The sequence below is a fragment of the Phaenicophaeus curvirostris genome, chromosome Z (genome assembly GCF_032191515.1).
Source record: "Phaenicophaeus curvirostris isolate KB17595 chromosome Z, BPBGC_Pcur_1.0, whole genome shotgun sequence".
Taxonomy (NCBI): domain Eukaryota; kingdom Metazoa; phylum Chordata; class Aves; order Cuculiformes; family Cuculidae; genus Phaenicophaeus; species Phaenicophaeus curvirostris.
The window spans coordinates 42,077,304-42,103,425 of record NC_091431.1 but is presented as its reverse complement, the minus strand read 5'-3'; the positions used below and the strand labels follow the sequence as shown (position 1 = coordinate 42,103,425).

Below are 26,122 nucleotides of genomic sequence, written 5' to 3'. Positions count from 1 at the left end.
TTTAGAGAGAAGGATGTTATGGGGGACCGCATCAAAAGCTTTACAGGAGTTCAGATAAATCACATCCATTGCTTTTCCCACGTCCATTGCTGTGGTCAGCCCATCATAGAAAGCAACTAGGTTGGTCCTACTGGACTTACTCCGGGTTAAGCCATGCTGGCTGCCACTAATCACCTCCCTGTCCTTCCTGTGCTTTAGCATAGCTTCTAGAAGGATCTGTTCCATGATCTTCCGAAGCACAGAGGTGAGGCTGACAGGTCAGTAGATCCCGTGGTGATCTTCTCAACCCTTTTTAAAAATGGGGACAATGTTACCCCTCACCAGGGACTTCTGGCTGCCATGACTTTTCAAATATCACAGAGAGTGGCTTGTCAGCCACATCAGACAATTCCCTCAGGACTCTGGGGTGCATCTCATCAGGTTCCATAGACTTATATATGCTCAGGTTTCTCAGGTGGTATATCTCTGGAACTTTGTTAATTGTATTATTAAACACCTTTATGCTATAAAAAAAAAGGGCTTGGCAAGCATCAGTTTTTCCCTTTGAGATGAGAAGACACAACCGCACTACTGTAAAACCAAGGTCACAGTGTATTCTCATTAACTTGAGACTTTTTGTAAGATTCTTTAACAAACAGTACCAGATCTTTCTGAGCCCCACGGGAGGAGCTCTGTGGCCACCCTCTGCTTCTGTCCCTTCCCCGCACCACCTTGGCAGCCTACCTCTGGCCTGGACATGGGCATTCAGAGACCCACCTAGGCACGGAGAAAGAGATGGAGAGAGAGATGGAGGACGGGGGGAAAAGAGGGAGGGAGGAAGAGGAGAATAGAGAGAGGGAGGAACAGCGGGAGGGAGGGAGGGACAGAGAAGGATGGAGGAAGAGGGAGGGAGGGATGGAGGCAGGGAGAGGGAGAGGGAGGGAGAGAAGGATAGAAGAAGAGGAAGTGAGGGAGGGGGAAGGAGACGGAAGGAGAGGGAGGGAGGGAAGGAGGGAGGGAGAGAAGGAAGGATGGGGAGAGGAAGGGAGGCAGAGGGAGAAATGGGAGGAAAGGTCGGGGAAGAAGCGCGAAGGGAGGGCTAGCAGGGGAGGCGGGAGCGGAGGCGGTCGGGGCGGAGCCGCCGCGGTGACGCGAGGGGCGGGCCGGGGCGCGATGGCGGCGCCGGAGCCGGAGGCGGCGGAGCTGTTCTCCCGCGCGCTGTGCGTGGGCGGGCTGGGCCGCGGGTGGCGACAGCGCCTGGGGCCGCCGGACCTGTCGCTGTCGGCGGAGGCGGAGGAGGCGGGCGAGGCGGAGGAGGCGGGCGGGGCGGCGGCAGCGGCCGAGCTGGGCTGCGGGGCCGGGACGGCGGCCGAGCTGCGCGCCGTGTGCAGGTGCGCGGGGCGGGGGGCGTCGCGAGCCTCGGAACGGCCGCGCCGGGGCCCGCGGGAGCGCGGGGCGGCGGCGTGACCGGCCCTGCGCCCATCCGGTTCCGGCCCCGCCGCGGGCGCCTCCCGCCGGGGGTGCAGTACCCGCAGCTTCCCCGAGCAGCCTGTGCCGGCGCCTCCACGCCTGCCCGGAGGTACTGGAAGGCTGCTTAGGTTATTCATGGAGCCTTCTCCTCAGTTGTTGCACCAGAAGAAAGGAATGGCATCCAGAGGGACCTGGGCAGGCTGGAGAAGTGGGCCTGTGAGAACCTCATGAGGCACAGCAAGGCCGAGGTCAAACACCTGGGTCTGGGCAATCCCCGATTTCACTGTGTGATGGGAGATGATGTAATTGAGAGCAGCCCTACAGAGAAGGAGTTGGTGGTGTTGGTTGATGAGAAGCCTAACGTGAGCCAGCAGTGTGTGCTCACAGCCCAGAAGGTCAAACATGTTTGGGGCCGCATCAAAAGAAGTGTGGCCAGCAGGTCGAGGGAGAGGATTCTGCTCCTCTGTTCCTCTCTTGTGAGACCCCACCCCAAGTATTGTATCCAGTTCAGGAATCCTCAAAATAAGAAGGACATGGAACTGTTCGAACAAGTCCATAGGAAGGCCACAAAGGCTGGAGCACCTCCCATACGAAGACAGGCTGAGAGAGTTGGGGCTCTTCAGCCTGGAGAAGAGAATCCTCAGAGGAGATCTTACAGCAACCTTCCCATACCTGAAAGGGGCCACAATAGAGCTGGGGAGGGACTGTTTGCAAAGGCTTGTAGTGATAGGACTAGTCGGAATGGCTATAAATTGGAGAGAGGCAGATTTAGACTAGACATGAGGAGAAACTTCTTCACAATGAGAGCGGTGAGGCACTGGCACAGGTTGCCCAGGGAGGCTGTAGATGCCCCATCTGTAGAGGTGTTCAAGGCCAGGTTGGATGGGGCCTTGGGCAGGCTGGTGAGGTGGGACATGACCCTTCCCATCACAGGGGTGTGGAACTAAGTTATCTTTAAGGCCCCTTCAAACTCAAACTATTCTATGAATCTATGATTTCTCCAGGCTGAACAACCTGAACTCTCAGCCTGTCTCAGCAGCATGTTGCTCATTTGGTGAAACTTGCGGTGCCTGAAGATCCCCCTGGTTCAAGGAGCTCCCAGTTGCAAAGCAAAATGCAGGCCTTGCTGGGAGGAAAAGAGCCAGGTGTCTACTCCTGTTAATGTAATTGGGATGAATTCTGGTAACCAGGAACAAATGTGGGCTGTTGAGCCTGTCTGGGTCCTTCCCGACTGTGAGCTGTTTCTTTCAGCACTGGTGGTGAAGCCAAAGTAGCCCAAGTGCTTCTTTGGGGTGTAGCACTAAGCCCGAGATACCAGCTACAGCCTAAGCTGCACTAGGGCAGGAAAAACACAGATGTTCTCTTGTTTTTCATTTGTAACTTCACTTGTATTTGTGGACCAGTGAATTTCAAACTAACCTTGAAAGAAGAAGAGAACCGTCTAGGGACTAAAGCAGTGGGATCTAATATGCTAAACCTGGAAAGCTTTTGAATCACATCAACAGTGAGAATCATCTCTCACCTGTAAAAAACACCTCATTTCAGGCTGGACCACTAGACTAAGACCAATGGCATAAGGTTTAACAAGGCCAAGTGCCGGGTCCTGCACTTGGGGCACAACAACCCTATGCAGTGCTACAGACTAGGAGAAGTCTGGCTGGAAAGCTGCCTGGAGGAGAGGGACCTGGGGGTGTTGGTTGACAGCGACTGAACATGAGCCAGCAGTGTGCCCAGGTGGCCAAGAAGGCCAATGGCATCTTGGCTTGTATCAGAAACGACGTGACCAGCAGGTCCAGGGAGGTTATTCCCCATATGTACTCGGCACTGGTGAGACCGCTCCTCGAATCCTGTGTTCAGTTCTGGGCCCGTCACCACAAGAAGGATGTTGAGGCTCTGGAGCGAGTCCAGAGAAGACCAACGAAGCTGGTGAGGGGGCTGGAGAACAAGTCTTACTAGGAGCAGCTGAGGGAGCTGGGGTGGTTTAGCCTGGAGAAGAGAAGGCTGAGGGGAGACCTTATTCCTCTCTACAACTACCTGAAAGGAGGTTGTGGAGAGGAGGGTGCTGGCCTCTTCTCCCAAGTGACAGGGGACAGGACAAGAGGGAATGGCTTCCAGCTCCGCCAGGGGAGGTTCAGGCTTGACATTAGGAAAAAAGTTTTTACGTAAAGGGTCATTGGGCACTGGCAGAGGCTGCCGAGGGAGGTGATTGAATCACCTTCCCTGGAGGTGTTTAAAAGACGGGTGGAGGATGTGCTGAAGGGCATGGTTTAGTGGTTGATAGGAATGGTTGGAGTAGATCCTGGAGGTCTTTTTGAACCTAGTTACTCTGTGATTCTGTATCATAAACATGTTGTTCTAAGTGTTTTCAGAGTTATCCCCCAAATAAAGGGGATAACGTGACATTGAAAACAACATTAGTGACATCGTTTGAGATAAAGCTGTTAAATGGACAAAGTTTATTTGATAGTTATTATTTGTTTAAGTGGTGATGGTACCTCAGAGGAAGGAGAAAGATGGGTGGGAACACTTGTTGCTTTAGTAAAAGGCATAAACAAACAGAATAGGAATAGGCACCCAGGAGCATAGAGTTCAGTGTCTGAGCCAAAATATACCTATGCAAATGTTGCTTGTGATGGTAACAGTTTAGTAAGCCATTCAGAAATCAAGACTTTTAGGGACATTTTTAATCAGGGATAAATCAACACTTAGTGAATTACATCTTGCCTTGCCAACAGAGAAGAAATTTGTCATGCATTGTGACATTTTCTAATGCTAGCTTAACTAAAACAACATTTTACATCAGTTGTCATAGTTCTGGTAACTAGGTTAAATTTTTACCATTACTCGGGCTTAGCAAAAGTAAAAGCTGACGTTAGTATTAAAAACAGTTCATGTATTGTGGTGTGGTAGGAACTGTGGGAAGTATTCTGTGAGCCTTCTTGGTGTGGATAGGGTCTCTGATTGCTTCTATGCCATTGCTTGTTCTCTGCAGTGACCCTATTGCATGAGCCTGTGTGTTGCTTTTTTTGCTTGAATTCTTAACAGATTTTCTGTACTTCTGTTTTCCCCTTCATCCCTTCTACTTTTTCTTCTGTTGTGCTTTATTCAGTCTGTGACCACTACGTTTCATCTGCTGTCTGCATTTGCAGCAGTGTGCTGCGAGAAGTGGTGCTGCGAAAAGTGCTGCTGTGTAATGAAAAGATTTGAGAAAGGGAAAAAAGGACAGACAATCTAAGAGTGGGAAAGCACAGATCATGTGGCAGCTGCTTGTTGGCTTTACAAGAGAATGAAGATAAAGCTGCACATCCTGGTGTGACCTTTACCCTGTGCAGGCTTGAAATCCCAATCCCTAATCCCCATTTGCTTTTGCTTTTAAATTAAACAGTCCTAACCTCTTGAGTCTCTCCTTAACATTGGCCAACCTCAAATCACTACCTCTGATCACTTTCACTTGCCTGCTCTGAGCTGTTTGTATTCCTCCCTTGAGAAGAGTCCAGAACACTTGACCACACCTGGAGCTGTTCTGTGGTGTTTTGGGGGTCACATTTTTTGTTTGGCGTAAATAGTGTTTTATATCTGCTGAAGTGAGAGCAGCCTGGATATAAACACAGATTTTTCTGACTGTGAACTAACTACCTGCAAGGGAACTTCTGGCAAGTTAAGGAAGGTTTTCCTTGGGTAGGAGAGAGATTGGAAGAAGTATATAGTCCTCCTATATCTATTTTTAAAATAGTAATAGGTTAAGAGAAACTTTTATAGGCTCAGGATGAGGTTTTTCAATATCTGTAGTGACGTAGTGTATGTGTCAAGTATTCTGGATGATTTAGAGTTTTCTGGTGAGAAAAAGTGGTATAACTTCTAAATACTGTTCAACTCTTTGTGCATCTCAGTGTATAGTGGTTGGGTTTGTTGTTTGGATTTTTTTGTTGTTCTGTGTTCTTTCTGTCCCCTCTTCACTCACTTGAATTGGACTCAGTAACAATGTTGCTCAAGTTGTATGCAGACTATTTTATAGAGATTGCTTGGATTTTCACCAGATTTTAAACAGGTGTAAAGTGATGTCCTCGGCCAGGAGAGTCCATTAGTAGTTCTCTTAAATAACTAAGGTGGTGATATGGTTTTAAGTTTTGTTCTAACGCCTTTGTGATCTGTGAGCAAAGAGGTTTATCTTGGAAGGCATTATTGGTGCTTGAGAAATTGAAGTGCTTGAATGTTGGAAATGCTAAGTTGTGTTATTCTGGTTTGCCTTCTGAATGATTTGTTGTGTCCATGTAGGACAGGCAAAGTCTCAAATCAGTGCACATTTTAGGTAGGTCAAGGGAGATAAGGCTTACAGGTACCTTATTCCACTTCAGCCCTAATTCACCTTCTCGTTTTATTAGAAGGGGTAGTTGTAAATATCTCTAGGGACGTGTTATAAAGCTGCATTAAGCTAGCATTAGCGTCTTAACGTATTAGTATTTAGCGTCTTGTAGTATTAGTGTCTCAAAGGTGATGAAAGTACTGTCCTTTAAATATATGCAATATAAGGAGTCATATAAACACTGTATCTGCTTACTATGAAAATATCAGGCAAAATACTAGAACATCTTCTAATTTCTAAAACTGAGAAGGTTGATTGTGCTGCCGGAATATTCTGAGGAAAGTAAGTTCACGGTGATTAAAGGCTTTACTGATACTCTATTTCCATATCCAAATTTCCATAGACTTGCCTCTGGCCTTTTTAATCCTAGCTGCCTTAAAATGTCTTTCTGGGGAACGCAAATTGCATCTAACACTTTGCATGCTTTTGTCAAGTGAAACTTTCAGCTATTGTACCTCATCACTCCTACAGTTCACTTCAGTGTCCATTAAACAGTACGGCTGTTTTTTTACCCTTTGAATGTATTTGTCTTGTGTGCAGGGAATATTCTGTGTGGGGATATGGAGGAATCCCATGCTTGTGGCTGTCAGGAGTGAGGTGTGCCTGGTGCAAACTCTACATTACCTGCATATGACACTGACTATTTAGCCTTAATTTCTAGATGGATTAGTGTATACTTTGCATTTGCAAAGCCTGGTTTCGTGAGGACCATGGACCAAGTACCAGTGGTATGGTTCCACTGGCTGCAGTTGAGTTACCCAGGAGGCGCTCCAGCATAGCCTGTGTAAAAGGCCTTTCAAAGCCTTTTCAGCTTTTTAGCAAAGCCTTTTAAGGCTTCAGTGTGTCCAATACAATTACAAAAATAATGAATTACTAGACTGATTAAAAATATTGAATAAGGTACTCTTTGTGTAATGTTACTTTAGAGACTGAGCTTTTCTGACTTTCCAGGAGTGAGAAATGGCAGTGTCTGGGCTCACGAGGGTCCAAAGAACTTTTCAGCAGTTCAGTGGCAGTTTCTCTTTGCACTAGCTACCTTTCTGTTCTTACAAGGAAGAAGGGGAAGCAGTTTACATGCCTGCTGTTTTACACTGTGTCTGTTGGATCTGCTTTCTGGGGGACATTAGAGGTCTTTTTCTGCAGCATTAGTGGCCATGGTATAAATACCTCAAACAGACATCTCTGGCCTAGAGCCATGGAAGGGAAAGAAAGCACAAAAATTGTTGGTGAGTTACGACATATGTATGTGTGGAAGGACAATGGGAAACTGTCACCTTTGATGCAAGTGAAACTTCTGAGTAATAGGTAATAGATGTTTCTTTAGAGTCTGCAGATAACCTCTGTGGTATTTAAAGGCCAGAATACACAAGCACTTGTACGACACTCAACCACCACCCTGGGCAGCCTGTTCCAGTGCCCGATAACTCTTCCAGTGAAGACATTTTTCTTAATATCTAATCTGAACCTCCCCTGGCACAACTTGAGGCCATTCCCTCTCATCCTGTTGCCTGTCAGTTGGGAGAAAAGACCAGCACCCACCTCACTACAATCTCCTTTATGATAGTTGTGAGAGGATAAAGTCTCCCCTCAGAGTCCTTTTCTCCAGACTAAACAACCCCAGCTCCCTCAGCCGCTCCTCATAAGCATTGTGCTCCCGCCCCTTCACCAGCTTCGTTGCTCTTCTCTGGACACACTCTAGGTCCTCAATGTCCACCTTGTAGTGAGGGGCCCACAATATTTGAGGTGCAGTCTCACCGACGCCGACTACAAAGGGGCACAATCACTTTCTCCGCCCTGCTGGCCACGTTGTTTCTGGTACAGGCCAAGATGCCATTGGCCTTCTTGGCCACTTGGTCACACTGCTGACTCATAATTATCTTCAATGCAGAGTAATTTTATTAGGCCATCAGCACTACATCATCTACCACAACCAAAATTTTGTCTCTGATTTTTGCTTATTGTCAGCTGATGCTTGTTGATTCCAGATTTCTCTTTCTTAATTACTCTAATATTACTGTGCAGCTCTACTCTAAAGGCTTATTCATAATTGCAGTGGTAGTATTACCTAGCTTAGTATTGTAGACATGGGCAACATTATAAGATGATGGGGAACATTATAAGATTATAATGAAAAATAATATAATCAAATATTAAATTATATTGAGAATAAACAATACACTCCAAAAATTTTCCTGGACTTCATCAGTGGTTTGTTTGTCCCATAAAAAGACGGCTTTGCACTAGACTGCTGAAATTCAGGCTGCACAGGATTCTTTTTTCTGTGGCATGTTTAAGAGGAATTCCATCATCGTTTATGTTATGAAAGCGTAACTGTTATGTGATTGGTTTAAATCATTGCTGCAGGCCAAAGCAGTTCCGCTTTTCCTTCCCACATCCTGCAGTCATTTGCACTACAGTAAAATGACTGTGCTTGGCTATACTTTGGATTCTGTGCAAACACAAGACGAGCGAGAATGAAAAGGGTCTGAGAATGGAAAGGATACGAGGAAGAATGGACCTGTCACTTCTGGCAGAAATGTTATCTTATTCCCACTGGAAGAAATGTGGCCTAAATTAATGTCTTATACAGCAATGAGAGCACTTGTAGATGTGGTGGCTTGCCCATGCTTGTGCCTTATGGAGACTTTGTGAAAGTCAAATACAAACTCCAGGAGACTCTGCTTTCTGATTCTTTAACTTGATGAATATACTGCCCTTTTTCCCTGATTTAGGCTATACTAGCTATGTCTTGTTTATTCACATTTTGCTTTGTTCCTTTTAAGAATAGCTGAACTAGTTTCCATTATGAAATAACTCTGAAAAAATGTGTAATAATTGTTTCATTTATTGTTGTAGCGTTGATGCATTAATGTCTTCTGATAAAGAAGAGGACCCAGATGTTATCCCTGAAGACAGCAGTCTGCTAACTCTTCAGTAGGTCATCGGGGGACACTCACAGTAATCTGTTTTAGGGTCAGGTGGAAAACAAACACAAAAGCATGGCTGGCTGCTTGTTCCCTTTCCAGGCCATGTTGTACTTACTGGAGCAGTGTCCAGAAATACTCTTAAGGGCAGAAGCACCAGTTTATGATAGGATAATTGCTATGAGTCCTCTGCTTGAATGTTACTTAGAAGGGTTTTATTAATATATACAGAATATGCCATCTTTCTTATTGGAAGAACCTGGGATTTCTGGACCTAAGTACTTATTAACTAGTGCGCTGGGGACATCTGATAATCATTTGTGGGAGGTTTCTCCAAAGCCTTGTGAAATAAGCCTATAGATCTTACCTTTAGCAACCCACAGTTGTACTGTAACAGCCAAAGTGCAAGTACTGAAGCTGTAGCCAGATACCTCTTTATCTGAACCAGCTCTTTATAGAATTCATTGATGCTACTTGTGCATTCCTGAGGTTGAGCACTACTCGTACATGTTAAGTTTCTATCAGTTTAATGAACTTTGAACTCGTGCTTGGCCAATTCAGGCCTTTGCTGTACTTGAATTTCAGTTTGTGTAGTACTAATGTAAAGAAGGATGTTAAGGTTGTGACCAGTGTTAAGTCTGAATGTTACTGAAAGCCTTCAGGGAGGTCGAGAGGGTAAACAGACTTGTCCTGGAAATTAGAAAGGGTTTAGTATTCATGCAGTGCTTAAATGCATGTATTATAGTAGGTGTTCTATGTATGATACTCTTCTACAAGTGATACTGAAGTTTGTTTAGTATCTATGTTATGGGGTGAAGAATACTTGTGGTTTTTTTCTTGATTTTTGCTTGAACATGAGTTTCTTTGAAGTGGGAGCAGTTGTTGAAGCAGCTTCCTCAACAGTGACAAAGTGTTCTTGCTAGGAGAGCCTTTTCAGACAACATTTTGTTGTTTTTTTCTCTCTAGTGTAAAACTGCCCGCAAACAACTTGTAATTTGCATATAAGGAGGAAAAAACCCACAAGGTGAAATCCATGTGCTGGCTTGTGTGCTACCAGGTTTTATGGGAGTCAGGAGACAGGAGTATTGTAGGTTAGTCTGTCATGCTAAGACAGTCTCAAATCCTGCTCTTTGAGAGCTATTCTGTAGTAGCTTGTGTTGATTAAAAATATACCTAAATATTCTGCATGGAAGTTCTTGAATGAAATTTTGTCCTGTATTCTTGCCCTCCAGAATTCGAAAGAAGGCATTAGAGAGGAGAGAAGAAACCATTATTGTGGATCGAGCTTGCAGACAAGAAACTTTTGCTTATGAAATGGTAAGTTCATCTCATAGAATCTCAAGATTGTTCCACACAGACAAAATCCGACTTCTTTGATTTTATTTCTTTATGAATCTCTGTACATTGTAAATATTTGCAGTTATGAGTTTCGAGGTAATGATTAGGATAAAGACATTTTATAGAAAGATAGGACAGGAACTCTGCTCTCACAGTCTGTTAGTACCAAATGCAGTAAAAAGGAACTCCAGCTCATTACTATTGTATGACAGCTTTTATTTGGTTGCCAGTAGAGCATGTGTAGGGGATCAAGTGTACTTACCATCATGTGAACTTATGGTAGAGCTAGACAAAATGCATCATTGCTCTTGGAGTGCTGTGTTGGAAACTAAGCTTTAATGTGTACATGATTGTGAGCTGGTTTCTGTAGGGTTGAAAGAAGAAAACCGTAGGAACACGGGGGCAGTAAGTTCCCAATTCTGAGCTTTGTAAGCCAGGTTTTTCAGCCTTGCTGAGCTGTCAGGAACCAGAAGTGTAGTGATCAGCACCTCAAAAGCCATCTTGGAATTCCTTTAGCTATTCTTAGTACCTCTTTCTTTTAAAAGATTTCTTCACGTTCATTAAAGTCCTAAACACGAAGCCTTAAGTTCTTAAATTTTGCAGTGCCAGAGTACATGGCTTAAGCAAGCAAGCCGTGAATGTCAGAACTGGGGATGGAGGTGTAGTGAGGAAGGAGCCTCAATTGTGACCGTTAAAGGTATTTTCATTTTTAGGTTTCCTGGTCTGTCATGAGCGATCTTGTTTTAGCTGTCCAGAGGCCCAGTCAAACAATGTAATAATTATGCATCAGCTGAGATGCAACAGTTGTGTTGGGCCCTTAGCTTAGGGCACATGTGAGAAAATATTGGCAATAGAAGTCTTCATTCCGATGAGTGGTGTCTTATTTCTGTTTCTGAAGAACAAGCATGTCAGTAACTGCATACTTTAACCAACCTGTAGTAACTGGTTTGCGTGTCAGAGCTTGCTGTCGCCACAGTGACCTTGAGTGTGAAAAGGATGAAAGCAGTGAGAAATGTGAATTTAGAATGTGTTGCATGAAGATGGTAGATGCATGGTGTAGAGCACAAGTATCTGTGAACTGAAGTCTTGCAGAGGTACATGCACATGTTATTAAACCTGAAGAACATCTGGCTGAGGGAAGAGAAGGCTTGGGAGAGACGTTATAGCAGCCTTCCAGTACTTAAAAGGGGTGCTACAGGAAAGCTGGGGAGGGGTTCTTTATAAGAGAGTATAGTGACAGGATGAGGGGTCATGGTTTTAAGCTGAAAGAATGTAGATCTAGATTTGATATTAGGAAGAAATTTTATACTGTGAGGGTGGTGAGACACTGGCACACGTTGTCCAGGGAAGTCATAGATACCCCATACCTGGAGGTGTTCAAGACCAGGTTGGATGTGGCTTTGAGCAACCAGATGTAGTGGAAGGTGTCCCCGCGGATGGCAGAGGTATGGGAACTTAAAGGACCCTTCCAATCTAAACCAGTCTGTGATTCTGCAGACACTTGGTGTTGGCAGGAAGTGGTGTTTGTGGAGTCAGTATGCTCTCTTGATTTGTAGAACATGGAGGAGGCTTTTTTCCAGAGGCTATGATTTATAAGTGGTTGCTATTATAATATATATATATCTATATCTTTATTTCTCCAGGAGTCACATGCGGTTGGAAGGAGGCCGGACAATCCAACAGATCTAGTTGAGGAGGGAGAACTGCTTTTAACTCTGAACATCTTCTATCCTGTCATATTTCAGAAGGTTCGTACTGAATGTTCTAGGCTGTATTCTGATGTCTTTTCTCTATTCAGGTAGTATCTTGCCTTCCCAAGCTGTTAAAATCAGTGAGTCTGCTGGGGGAGTGTGGTAAAGCTCTCACCCCTGGTAACTTCTTGAGGCCTTTTTTAGAATCTAGCTTTCATTCTGTTATTATTTTATGGAAGGGTTTGGTTTTTTTTGCAGTGATTACTCAGCAGCTAATTGATTTCACAGGAAGCTCAAAATCTGCAACTAAAAACATGAGAGTTACGGTGCTCTTTCTGGATTTGAGATAAATGTGTTCAGACTTTCTGTCTTCCAGGCACTTTCCGTTGCAGAATGTGACTTTTAAGTTTCTGAGTAAGTCTAATAAAGGGTAGCCTTAAGAGAGGCTGATGCAAGATGCTATTTAAAATCTTGTACAGAGAGGTGATGAGCTATATGCTGCCATTAATGACCTCAGGCTGTTAACTGAAGAGCAATATTGACGCTGACAAGTGTTTTTTATTTGAAGCTTGTATGCTCTTTTCTTTGTAGCATAAGGATCACAAGCCCTATCAGACAGTCCTTGTACTGGGCAGCCAGGAGCTTACTGAGCTGAGAGACTCAATTTCCTGTGTCAGTGACCTCCAGATAGGTGGTGAGTTCAGCAGTCAGCCAGATCAAGCACCAGAGCACATCAGCAAGGTAAAACGTTCTATTTGAAACCCTCTACATGTGTAGGAGCTTCAAAAACATACAGGAGACAGGGAGGCAGAGTCTGGCTTTGTTGTTGTTGGGATTTTTTTAAGCACTAAACTACACTGTGTTGGTTCTGCCTCTGTTGGTTCTGTGGGTTACACTGCAAGTAAATACTTCCGGTGGCATTGCCAAGCTGACCTGTTTTGTGCAATGTTAAAACAAATATGGTTAATGTTGCCACTGGGAGCTAGTAGCACTAGTAGAGTTTTTGCATGGGTCAATCCCTGTAAGCTGACTTTAATTTGAGCTTTACTCTAAAACACCAGAGGTAACAGGAAGCTAAGTGTAGACTATCCCTCTTTGAACTTAGATGCTTTGGTGTTTGGAACTGGGTGCTGATCAAAACTATGAATGAAGATTATTCCACTTTCCCACAATTGCAGGTGTGCAATGGGGATGTGCAAAAGCAGTCAATAAACAAAAAGTAAAATCATAGAGTCATTAAGGTTGGAAAAGACCAAATCATCCAATCGAACCATCAGCCCAACACCACCATGCCTACTAAACCATGTCCCAAAATGCCACATATATTGATTTTGAACACAACCAGGGACAGTGACTCCACCATTTCCCTGGGCAGCCTGTTCAATTGCTTCATCATTCTTTCAGTAAAGAATTTCCTCATAATATCCAATCTAAATCTCCTCTGCCACACTCTTAATTGAAAATGCTGGAATTGCATCATTTTGGTAATACATTATATCTTACATAATATGTATCATCACACAGAATGATTGAGGTTAAAAGGGACCTCTGGAGGTGATCTGGTCCAGCTTCCCTGCTCAAGCAGGGACCGTGTCCAGATGGCTTTTGGATGTCTCCAAGGTTGGAGACTCCACACCTTCCACGAACAGCCTGTTTCAGTGCTTGGTCACCCTCACAAAGGAGGTGTTTCCTGATGTTCAGAGGGGCACTCCTGTGTTTCAGTATGTGCTCATTGCCTTTTATCTGTTACTGAGCACTGCTGAAGAGAGCCTGGCTTTGTACTCTTTGCATTGTAACTAGAAGTGTCGTAGCTAGTAGTGTTTGTATATGTTAATAAGATCCCTCCTGAACCTCCAGGGTGAACTGTCCCAGCCTCTACTTATAGGAGAAATGCTTCAGTACCTTAGTCTTCCTGGTGCTTGTGGGATTCTCTCTCCAGTATACCCGTGTCTTTCTTGTTCTGAGAAGCTCAGAACTGGACACAAGACTCCAAGTTTGGCCTCACTAGTGCTGAGTAGAGGAGAGGGATCACTCTCTCAGTCTGCTGGCAGTACTTAGTCTAATACAGTACAGGATCCAATTTGCCTTCTTTATTGCAAGAGCACATTCCTGGCCCATGGTGAAGCTGGTGTCCACCAGGAGCCCCAGGTCCATTTATGCCAAGCTGCTTTCCAGCTGAAGGGCCTCCAGCGTGTACTGGAGTGTGGGCTTGTTCCTCCTTGGGTGCAAGACCTTGCACTTCTTGTTGAAGTTCATGAGGTTCCTGTCAGCCTGTTCTCCAACCTGTAAAGGTCCTCTGGACAGCAGCTCAATTACTTGGTGTATCAGCCACTCCTCACAGTTTTGTGTCAGCAGCAAACTTGCTGCGGGCACACTCTGCCTCATCACCCAGATCATTAATGAAGTTGTTAAACAGAACTGGACCCAGTATTGACTCCTGGGGTGCACTGCTAGTTACTGGCCTCCGACTAGATTTGCTTCCACTGAGGACAACCCTCGAGGCGTGGCTGTTCTGCAAATATTATATGTTAATACTATATTATATCATAAATATAATATAAATCAAATAATATATGATATACAATCTGAGATAAACCAGAGGATGTTATATATTTATATACATAATAGTAAAAAGTTGGCACACTCTTGTTTAAGGAGACTGGAGGGCATGCCAGATACTGGTCTTTTCATTTATGTAAAATAAGTGGAAACATCTTTCTACCACTATCTAGTAAAGCACTAGCTGATTAGTTCTGAGACCAGAATGTTCCAAGAGTCTTCCTGGGCATGCAGAGGAGTCCTGTGAGACTGTCACAGGTTAGGCTTGCTCACATCAGTAATTTCCCCAAAATAAGTGCATGTCACTGTGCCTTGCCTCCCAGCTGGAACTGTTAATGGGTGGTGTGCATTCATTCCGTTTGTTTGTTTTCTTCAAGCATTATTGTGAATTTAAAGCTTGCACTAAAGTACAGACTCACTGTGTGGTATGTCTTCACAATGAAACTCACACATTGCTTCAGCAGACAGGTAATCTTCCAGTGGTGGAGTAGAATTTTCTTCCTTTCAGTCTAGAAAGGTGGTGGCGCCATGACCTGCCAGAAGTATGTTAGCTTTGCTAAATAGGGAAAATAGCTTCTGACTGTTGTAAGGATCTTAGAAACTGATTTATATCAGAATGGTATTCTTGGAGCCTGCAGGAAAGAGGCTGTGTAAGTAGGCTAGCTGTTGGTGCCAGCTTTCAAATCTGTTGAGGTACAGTTTGAATACACAGACTCAGTGGGAGAATCAGGTTGTTACTCTCATTTGTTAAGTAAACAAGTGTAACTGGTCAGTCTCTTAGTGAGAGAAAGCTTGGGGATTTTATAGGCCTATCTCTTTTTTCGTTGCTGCTGCTTTTCAGTTTTGTGATTTTATTCCTTGGTTTTTCTTAATTGAGCAGTGATTAATGGCATGACATTTAACAAGTCCAAATGCCGTCTCTTGCACCTAGGTCAGAATGACTGCATTTTGATAGGAATGGTTGGACTTGATGATCCGGTGGGTCTCTTCCAACCTGGTTATTCTATGATTCTATGACTGCAGATGCAAGTCCAAATTGGAAGAGGAAGGGCTGGAGAGCAGCCCTGCGGAATGGGATTTGGGGTTGCTGATTGACAAAGATCAATATGAGTGAGCAGCATGACCTGGGAGCCAAGAGGGCAAACCACATCCTGCAATGCATCAAACATTGTAACCACCTGGTTAAGAAAAGTGATTAACTTGCTGTATTCAGTGTTGGTGTCAGCTTGAATACTGCGTGTAGTTCTGGGCTCCACGATTTAGGAAGGATGTCCAGGTTCTTGAATATGTCCAGAGAACAGCAACAAAGCTGGTGGAAGCGCTGGAAGAGAGTCTCTGCATTTCCTGTCTTTTGAGACCTTAGAGTTAATAACTCAGATAGGTTTCTGGGCACAAATGAGCATTCATTCTCTGTTGATAAAGACACGTAAGACTGGTCTGGGGATCCAGAGAGCCTGTTTGTCCATGGTTTTCCATTTGGATTCTTACTCTGCTTATGCCTCTGTACCCTGCCTGTAAAATAATTCATGTTCACTTCTTGTCTTACATTCTTTCTCTGCCTTTTCTTTGACACTGTCAGCTCTTGCATATCATAGACTGCCTCCTGACAGACAGGTGGAAAGCTCATCAGGATTCTATAACCTGATGAGCAGTGAGCAAATGTGAAGTTACACAACTAAGTGAACTGGTCATAATCATGGAAGGGAACCAAGCTCCTTGAAATTATGTTCTGCAGTCATTATCTGTCTGACCTGCATGCACATGCATTTGTTGGTGAATAAATACAACCTTTACTTATCTGAGAGCTGGCACACAGTGTAATTCGAGGTGTAGAAGCTGGGACCTCCAAGCTGGGACCTGCAAGTTGGGACCTATTCACTGCAATAAAACTGTTGATGCATGTTAGAGAGATACCTTATCACAGTGTTCTTAAGGTGCATGGATGAAGGATTCCTTGCAGTTTTCTATATACTTGAAGAAAATACGGCATTTAAATAGGCTTTGCATAATACCTGAATGCCAGTGCATAATTGCAGGCATGTAAAGGTTTTTTTTTGGCTGAAAGGTCATGAAATGCTGCTTTTCTTCAAAGTGCAGTTGAAAATGTGGAAATATTTGCTGTAGCTTACAGGTCAACTGTATGTATGTACAGTGTTTTTTAGCATCACTTATATGTGTTGTAGCTGTGCACAGTTGCATATACAGCTGTTACGACCTGGCCCCAGCTGACCTGCTCAACAGGATTTGGGGGGATTGCAGGTTTCTTTTGTATGTTTGCTTGGCAGTCCGAAGTGATGGCAACCACTCCAGGAGTATACTCAAAATTCCAGTCTGTTCTTTGAACACAGTCAAAGTAACAACTTTTTACTTTGAGCTCAAAATAACAGAAGTATACAGTTATGATCTTTTATTTGAGCTGGATTGACAGTTTATAATAAGAACTTGGATACAACCAAATTCACCCCAAAGTCCCAAGGAAAATGTGAAGTAGATTTGAGGAGAGAATAAGGCAGAGAGAGAGAAGTAGCAGAAAAAGATGGATATAAAAATCATCACCACCCCACTGAAATCCAATGAAGGTTTCCTCAGGAATCATGTTCCGTAGGGCAAAGGGCATGCCCATGTGCTTTTTGGCACAGAATATTTATAGAAGAGCTCTGTCCCCTATTAGCATGTAAGAAGCACTTGTGCAGTATCTCCGTGTGGAAAGTTCTCAAATTGGGCATGTGCAGAAGTTCATTTGGCAAAGTACTTGAACTGGGACTGGGGGGTCACTGACAATTCAATGGACCCTTGCCAGAAATAACCTTTGTGTGAGCCCTTTGGGTATGCATGTGCAGTTAGGGGTGCTCCTGCCTCTTCAGAGCACTAGGACACCTACCCTGGGCAGCACCTTTCTCCTCTCCTGCTGCCAAACTGCACAAAGCCCCAGGTACACACAGCCTGCACCAAGACGGATGTTTAAGATGTACAAATAAAGAGGTTGATCTTTACAACAGCATATGCAGAATGGCTCCCTGAGCAGCAGTCAATACAGGAGTGTTCCACTCTGAAGTGTTTTGAGATGGTTTAGTTTGTGTCCTTCAGCTTCTCCTCTTCCAGTAATGAGTACACTGCATGTCAGATGACTTGTTTGCCCCAGCCCAGGGAGCAAAATGTAGTAAAGTGCTTGCACAGTATGGTTCTCTGCTTGTTGTAGGTTTTCAGTCTGAGGCATCTCCCTACTTCAAGGTCCACTGCAGCAGGCTGTCTCCTGCTTCCTGTAACCATTTCCTAAGCTCTGTACGTTTATTATGATCAGTTTGATAATATACGTTGCTATCTGGCCTTAATCTTTAAGGGATTATAGCACAAGCCAAACCAACAGGTAGTTCTACAACTACCTGAAAGGAGGTTGTAGAGAGGAGGGAGCTGGCCTCTTCTCCCAAGTGACAGGGGACAGGACAAGAGGGAATGGCCTCAAGCTCCGCCAGGGGAGGTTTAGGCTAGACGTTAGGAAAAAATTCTTTACAGAAAGGGTCATTGGGCACTGGCAGAGGCTGCCCAGGGAGGTGGTTGATTCACCTTCCCTGGAGGTGTTTAAAAGATGGGTGGACGAGGTGCTGAAGGGCATGGTTTAGTGATTGATAGGAATGGTTGGACTTGATGATCCAGTGGGTCTCTTCCAACCTGGTTATTCTATGATTCTATGAACATCTTCCTATATGCCAGAAAGAACTTGTAAGAGCACAATATAAAGATGAAAAAGTTATATGCATAAAAAAAGCACAGTCTTTTCTGGTCATATTCTATTCACTCAAGTTACTTGTTTATTTAAAGGCTATTCTGACAGCAACAACAGAAGATGGAAATAGCGGGAAGCAGATGTATGCCTTAATTAAACAATTACTTCTTTCTTACATGTTAAATGGCATTTGTATCTAAATAAAAAGTTTGGCTTTTATTTCCCTCTTAACGCTGGCTGTGTATATGTTGTGTAAATCTGTTCCATTTCTTTCTCCTGTTATGTAGCTGTTTCTAAGTTGCTAAACCACACACAATATTTCGATAGAATCGTAGAATATCTCAAGCTCGAAAGGACCCATAGTTATCATCAGCTCCAATTCCCTGCTGCTTGCAGGGCTACCTAAAACTAAACTAAGAGCATCGTCCACATGATCCTTGAACTCTGACAGGCTTGGGGCCATGACTGCTTCCCCACGGATTCTGTTTCAGTGCCCGACCACCCTCTTGGTGAAGAACGTTTTCACAATGTCCAAGCTGAACTTCCCTTGATGCAGCTTCATTCCATTTGCTGCCCTCCTTGATGAAGTTGTAGAAGGCAGTGAGGTCACTCCTGAGCCTTCTCTAAGCTGAAAAAATGAAGCCACCTCAGACGCCCCTGTAAGTCATGCCCTCGAGGCCTTTCACCATCTTGGTCGCCCTCCTCTGGACCCTTGGTTGTTCGGTTTCAACAAGATGTTTTCCTGCTCTTATTTATTTTGTTCCTTCTCAAGGAGAAGCTTTCTGCTGGAGTCTGCTTTTTAACGAATGGACATGATTTTACCTAAATAGTTCTGTAGTCCTGCTGCAGAATGTACTACGTGTGTAAGTGAGGCGCATGGATTAACTCAGTTTCTTGAGATGATTTGGAATCTGGTAACTCTTGCACTGCTGGTCTGAGTGCCATACAAGACTGGTAAAAGTGGCCTGTATGCATGTGACAAACTTCATAATTTTGAAGTAAGATACATTTTTCTGAATCCTCAGAAGTGAGGATTAGATCTTCCAAAATTGCATGTCTGTCTTGTTTACATAGATGTGACCAGGGACTGCTGTCATGTGGCTGTTGAGTGTGCAAGGGACAGGACTGCAATAATTCTCAGTCATCCCAGCAAAAAGTATTTTGTGGTGTGGTCTGTTTTGACCAGGTTTACTTGATCTGGCTGGGATGTAGTTAACTTTCCTCAGTGTAGGTTATTTAGTGCAGTGCTTTGCAGTTTTGGCTAGGCAGGGTTGGTAACGCTCCGGTGTTTTGGCTGTTGCTGAGCAATGTTTGAACACCTCAAGGCTGTCTCTCCAGGTCCACTCAAGGCCAGTGAGCTGGACGTGACTAAGAGACTGGGAGTGGATATAGCTGGGACAGCCAACCCCAGCTGAGCAAAGGGATCATAGAATCATCGATTCAGAGAGTGGTTTAGGTTGGAAGGGACTTTAAAGATCATCCAGTTTCAATCCCACTGTCACGGACAGGGACATCTCCCACTAGACCAGGCCGCTTAAGGCCCCATCTAACCTGGCCTTCAGCACTTACAGGGTGGGGGATCCACAACTTCCCCGAGCAACCTGTTCCAGTGCCTTGCCACCCTCATCGTGAAGAATTTCTTCCTGATGTCCTCAGCTTTCTTCTAGCCCCCTTCAGGTACTGGAAGGCCACTTTAAGGTTTCTCTGCAGCCCTCTCTTCTCCAGGCGGAACAACCCCAACTCTCTCAGCCTGTCCTTATATGGCAGGTGCTCCAGCCTTCATAGCTTCCCTCTGAAACTGTTCTAACAGTTCTACATCCCTGTTGAGGATTCCAGAACTAGACATAGTACTCCAGAGGAGGTCTTACAAGGGAGGAATAGAGGGGTCTCCCTTGACCTGCTGCCATGATTCTTTTGATGCAACCCAGGATATGGTTGGCCTTATGGGCTGTGAGCGCTCATTGCCATCTTACGTCGAGCTTCTCATCGACCAGCACCCCCAAGTCCTTCTCTGCAGGGCAGCTCTCAATCACATCATCCCCCATCCTGTACTGAAATTGGGGATTGCCCCAACCCTGGTGTAGGACCTTGCACTTGGCCTTGTTGAACCTCATGAGGTTTGCACAGGCCCACTTCTCCAGCTTGTCCAGGTCCCTCTGGATGACATCCCATCCTTCTGGTGTGACAACTACACCACTCAGCTTGGTGTCACCCCTTGGTGAGGGTGCACTCGATCTTGCTGTCTGTATTGTCAGTGAAAATATTAAATAGCACGGGTCCCAGTACAGACCTCTGAGGGACACCACTTGTCACGGATCTTCTTCTGGACGTTGAGGTTTTGACCACTATTCTCTAAATGTGACCATCCAACCAATTCCTTATCCACCAAACTGTCTACCCATCAAATCCATATCTCTCCAATTTGGAGAGAAGGATTTTGTAGGAAACCATGTAAAAGGCTTTACGGAAGGCCAGACAGACCACGTCTGTTTGTTTTCCATGCATCCCACGTCCACTGCTGTGGTAACCCCATCATAGAAAGCCACTAGTTTATTCAGGCAGGGCTTGGCCTTGGTGAAGCCTTGCTGGTTGTCTTAAATCACCTCCCCATCCTCCATGTGCTTTAGCATAGCTTCTAGGAGGATCTGTTTCATGATCTTCCCAGGCACAGAGGTGAGGCTGACATGTTGGTATTTCCAGGGGTCCTCTTTCTTCCCTTTTTAAAAATGGGAATAATGTTGACTTCTCCTGATTGCCATGACTCTTCAGATGTCATGGGGAGTGGCTTGGCAACCAGATCAGCTGGGATGTATCTCATCAGGTCCCATAGATTTATATATGTTCAGGTTCCTCAGGTGGTCATGAACCTGATCCTCACCTTTTTTTAAGTCAGTGCTGTGTGGTTACTTAATTTGTGCACTTTGTGCAGTGATGCTGTGTTCTTGTTCTGTGTTTTTGTAGAAATACATAACTGCTATGATGGGGATAGTAATAAGATAAGAGCACTGAAATAACCTGTGATGGCCTGAGAATAATATCACCTGGGCAACTGATAACTGGCCATCATATAAGCTTTGTTGTAACATCAGCACCTAAAACCAATCCAAAACTTTTCTTAGAAACCTGTAGAATGGGCTGTTTTGATACAATCTACATACCTGAAGTGTTTGTTTTGCAAGTTCCTGCTTAAGCTGTTTAATCTTTCATAACCCTAACACAGTCTTGCTCTGTCTTTCAGGATCTCTACAAATCTGCTTTCTTTTATTTTGAAGGCATCTTTTATAATGACAGAAGATACTCTGAGTGCAGAGATCTGAGCAGGTACAGTATTTATAGATGATGACTAAAGAAAACCTTGAATCACGAAATGTATTTCTTTTTATTTATGATTTGTGGTGTTTTTAAGACAGGAGTGTCTAATGTATGAAGCTAGAATGGACTTTTTATGCTATTTTTTCATGATGAATTGATTTTTACATAGAAAATTAACTTTACTTGTTCTTATTCCTTCCACTCACTCTCCTTCTGAAAAGGGGATTAATGCATTTTTTCCTCCTCAAATCCTGTTTACTTCTGTTGGAATGGGATTGCTGTGGAAGGATCCTGGTGGCAGTCTCTGCTGGCTTTTTAAGTACCTTCTGTAGTTGCAATGGCCACTAAAAGACTTGCCTGCGGGGTAGAATGTGGGTCAGAAAGATAACAAGCGGAGCTCTCTGCAAGTTAGTTCTTCTGGTCAGTCTTGGAAATATGCTGAATGTCTTCATGGTGAAGTCAAAATGGAACTGTGTAACAGCTGGGACAAAGAATCTGAGATGACATTGCCAAGAGTCTCAGATCTCTTTTATTTGGAACTGTAGCTTACACTGGTTGAGCGCAAGTTACATCCACACTATACACAGTAGTTTGTTTTAAGGAACTACGAGCTAGCTGACACGCTAGTGAAATTTAGGAGATCAAGATGTTAACATGGATGGTATGGATACTCTGTTCTTGTTGTGCCACACTTGTTGCGTGGCTTCAGAAATTAATTAATTTGCTTCTTTTCTTCCTGTCCATGAGCAGCAATGATCTTTGTGGGAGGGCTTGTGATAGCACACGCCATTTGTAGAAGTGAAATGCCTTATATGTAGGAGAGTGCTGAAAAGCCAAGAAATAATTGGAGCAGTGGCCAGTGTCCTCCAGTGCTAAATTTTGGAATTGTAACTGCAGTTGTCAGCTTTGTGTTTCTCCTTGGCAAAACCAAGAAAAGCTTTTTAATTCTTTACAACAAAGCTATTGACCAAGGAAGTCAAAGTGACCTGCTGGTAACTTGAACCATTGAAGTGCTTGAAAAGTGTAATGCTGCAAACAATCTGACCTGGATGAATGCCATCAGGAGCACACACTGGGACTGGAACTCCTTGGGAAGTTTCATTGTGGGGATTTGAAGGCTGATGTTCTGCAAGAATTGTGCACAGTGCTGTGGAGCTGTGGTATTGCTGTGAAATGTTCTTGAATTACTACAAAATACTATGAGCTGGTTTGATTTCCATCTTTTTAACTGTGTCCCAGTGAAGAGCTTTGCACCTCCTCCAGGGTCTTCCTGTTCCGTGCATTCACAGTTCATAGTGTTGCTATGCTGATGATCTTTCTGTTTTCAGAACAATTATTGAGTGGTCAGGATCTCATGACAGAGGCTATGGAAATCTTCAGTCTGTTAAGATGGAGGACTATACATTTAATGATTTGACCTTGAAAATTGGCTTTCCATACCTTTTCTGCCACCAAGGGAACTGTGAGCACATCATTATTGTTACAGATATAAGGTAGGTCACTACTCTTTTGGTGGGAGTCCTTAGGCAGCTGAAAGCAAGCCTTCTGTGGATAAACATTAGACATAAAATACTGAGTATTTGCTAGACTAACTTTAGATCATTCTGTGCAAAAGAACATCATAGATGTTACATGTTCAGATAGATGCCAGTATAACCAAGTCTGTATTATACTTTATGTATTTATTTATTTATTTTCCTCAAGGCTAATTCACCATGATGACTGCCTGGACAGGACCCTCTATCCCTTGCTAATCAAGAAACATTGGTTGTGTACCAGAAAATGCTTTGTGTGCAAAATGTACACGGCCAGGTATGCTACATTCTGGATCTTTTAAAGTTGTCTTCTTACATAAGTCTTTCTAGGTGCTGCAACTAACTTAAAACTAAATCAAAGCCTAGTCTGTATTTCGTAAGATATGTGAATAATCTTCATGCAAATATTTGGAGATCTTACTCTTCAGGCAGTTTTCCTCTCCCTACCCAGGTAAAGGCCTGTGGCAGGTAGTGTTCATTTAGAGATTATGATTCAGGGTATTGAAAAGAACTGAAATGATGAAGAGATTAATTATTTGGCTCAAGTTCTTTTGCATACATAGAGCTCAGATCCAATTGCTTACTTCTGAAAATCTTATTTTTTGGGGAAAATGCCTATGACTAGACATGTGATTCAAAGTCCTTTGCCAGAAGTCATACAGAGCTTTCATTGAATTCAGCATCTAAGAGCAAGTATGGATCTGTCTAACTTAAAATAGTAAAATCTAGAGATTTTTAAAAGGCTTGCAGCTTTCCCCGCAGGTAAACTCGTAACTTCTACCTGAAAACACTGTGCTGTGCACCTATACTTGAAGGAACTTGTTGTGATACACAGATTTCCTGCAGTTAAGAGAGCAGAGTGTGAGCTGAGTGGTCTTAAAACACTTCAGTGCAGCTTAATTAGACATAAGAAAGCTTTTCAGTAGACAGAGTGGAAATTTCTCTGAAGGAGTTCTACAGACTAGACTAGGCTCCCTGATTTTATAGATCCGAACAATTTATTTACAAAAAGACCCACTGCCTTTTTTCCCTGCCAGGGCAGCTTACATGCTCAGCTTCAGTTTTACACAACAGCTGTGTCCTTTTTATCTTGCTTACTTGGCCTTAGACTTCCCTGGAATCAGGCAAAGAGCCAATTCCCCTCGTAATGGGAGCCCATCCTGGTGTTCCTAGCAGAGCCCCTACAATGCCTTCACAAGTGGCTATAATCTGTGAGGCATTTGGCCATAAGGGGAGGTGGAGCCGTAGGGTCAATATGGGGGAAAGATGGGATGGGAAGGGCATTACCAGAGGTGATGTAAATGCATTAAATTAAAACCAGGATTAGGCACTAAGCTTAAGTGGGGAGATGCTAAACCATGGATAGCAGAGCTGCTTTGGCGGGCTGTCCTGCATGTTCTAATCTGTGCAGATAGCATCTTTAATCACTAGAGGCCCTGAGCTGTCACAGCCTCTGAGTGCTACTGTAAATTAATTGCTTGGTGACATGGCTGGCCCTTGTGCTGGCATCTGTGTTCATGTTAACTTCAACGCTTGCTGGAGTGTGCAGCAATCCTCTCCTTGTCTTGTCTGCATGTTCCAGGCCCTTCTTTTAGATTTGTAAATGGATTTAGTTATTACTCAAAGTAGTTTGGGTCAATCACGTGTCTGCTCTCTATCACAGTTTCTTCCTTTAAAGGAAAACTAGGAAGAATTTCACCATGAGAGTGGTTAGACACTGGAACAGGTTGCCAAGAGAAGTTGTGGGTGCCTAATCCCTGGAGGTGTTCAAGGCCAGGTTGGATGAGGCGTTGGGTAACCTGATCTAGTGGGATGTCCCTGCCTGTGGCAGGCGAGTTGGAACTAGATGATCTCTGAGGTCCTTCCAACCCAAACTATTCTGTGATTCTAAAATGTTCATCTTCGATGACATATGTGGCCACGGAGGACAGAAGATTCCTGTTAATTTATTTTATTTTTTGTGTTAGGCGCTGTAACAGGTACACAGGTTTCCCGAGGAGTTCCTCAGCAAATGCTGCTGTAGCAGCTCGGATAGACACTGAATGAGTGTGGAGTTTAGAAAAAAGCTGTATGCCTGGGGTGGGGAATATGCAACATAGATGGTACCTGGTACCAGCATAACATCATTGTTGATGTTTCTTGCTGTTATCTCCAATTCTGAGGAAAATGTTGAGATGGTTGTCACAAATGTGTTGGATTCACATGGAAAACACTTGTATTTTTTTGTACTTTGTAACCTGCAGGTGGGTAACCAACAAAGACAGTCTGGCACCAGGAGACCCTTGTTTCTTCTGTGATGTTTGTTTTCGGATGCTCCATTATGATGCAGAAGGCAATAAACTAGGGGAGTTTCTTGCATATCCTTATGTGGATCCTGGGATTTTCAACTGAAACTGACACTGAATGAATTCAGTGAACTACCTTGGTGAATCTATTGCTCTGGCTGTCAGAACCACCAAACAGCTTGAGTTTTATCGTTCTGCTGGGTTTTGGGTTAAGCTTCTAATTCTCTCCCTGAGGTGGAATAAACCCTTTGCACCTGAAGTCTTACCAATGTGCTTTTCCAAGTAGGTATAATTTTTAAAAGATAGGTTAGCCTGGGAAAATATGCAGGCATCTACTTTATTTTAATTAGTTGCATTTTTAATACACATCAACAACAATACAGTAGTTTGAAGTCTGTGGACTCTAAAGAGAGAATACCTTGCAAAACCAGCCTTAATTTTGAGAAGTTCTGTGCATCTAGGGCTCTGTTAACCTCAGAGGATGATAACATGGGCTTTGGGCATTTTACCTTGAAAACACTGGCAGTTGTTGTCTCTGAACAAGGGTGGATAGCACTGAATTGGTGGGGAGGACACTGCTTTCTAAGAGAGAAGCTCGGAGTGCTTGTTAACTTCGAAGCTGTTTCCTGCAAACAGGGGGTGCTTGCATTTGTGAGCTATTGCTGTCCTTCATTCTGACTCTGAGGACTGATTTCATGAAGAGTAAACTACATTTTGCCGATTACTGAATTGTAGCATGCTTTTCAGATGACTTTGTTAAATGTTTACAGTGCATGAAGTTTTAACTGTTTCTAAAGTTGGGTTCATTGTGCACTTCTTTCTTTAGTATCATTCTGTTTTAAGTATTCATTTTAAGTATTGTTGTTTTTTATTAAACATGACAAATTTGTACTTATTAGTCTGATGTGAAGTTGAAACTCTTCCGAGGTGGAATATACTTAT

At 43.8% G+C, this 26,122-nt stretch overlaps 1 protein-coding gene across 1 annotated transcript; it reads left to right on the top strand.

Moving 5' to 3' along the window:
- Window positions 1-1,152: 1,152 nt before the first annotated feature.
- SNAPC3 (small nuclear RNA activating complex polypeptide 3) lies at window positions 1,153-26,012 on the top strand. The gene is made up of 9 exons (XM_069880058.1): window positions 1,153-1,370; window positions 8,669-8,746; window positions 9,969-10,053; window positions 11,718-11,822; window positions 12,357-12,506; window positions 21,287-21,369; window positions 22,689-22,853; window positions 23,065-23,172; window positions 25,139-26,012. The coding sequence occupies exons 1-9, from the start codon at window positions 1,153-1,155 to the stop codon at window positions 25,284-25,286; spliced, it is 1,140 nt and encodes a 379-aa protein (XP_069736159.1). The 3' UTR covers window positions 25,287-26,012.
- The last annotated feature ends 110 nt before the right edge of the window (window positions 26,013-26,122 follow it).

What these genes read in the sequence shown, in the direction of transcription:
- SNAPC3 (XM_069880058.1), top strand. Translation starts at nt 1,153, where the DNA reads ATGGCGGCGCCGGAGCCGGAGGCGGCGGAGCTGTTCTCCCGCGCGCTG. An exon ending in AAACTTTTGCTTATGAAATG is followed by an intron (nt 10,054 to 11,717) that starts GTAAGTTCATCT and finishes TTATTTCTCCAG; the next exon opens with GAGTCACATGCGGTTGGAAG. An exon ending in TGCAAAATGTACACGGCCAG is followed by an intron (nt 23,173 to 25,138) that starts GTATGCTACATT and finishes TGTAACCTGCAG; the next exon opens with GTGGGTAACCAACAAAGACA.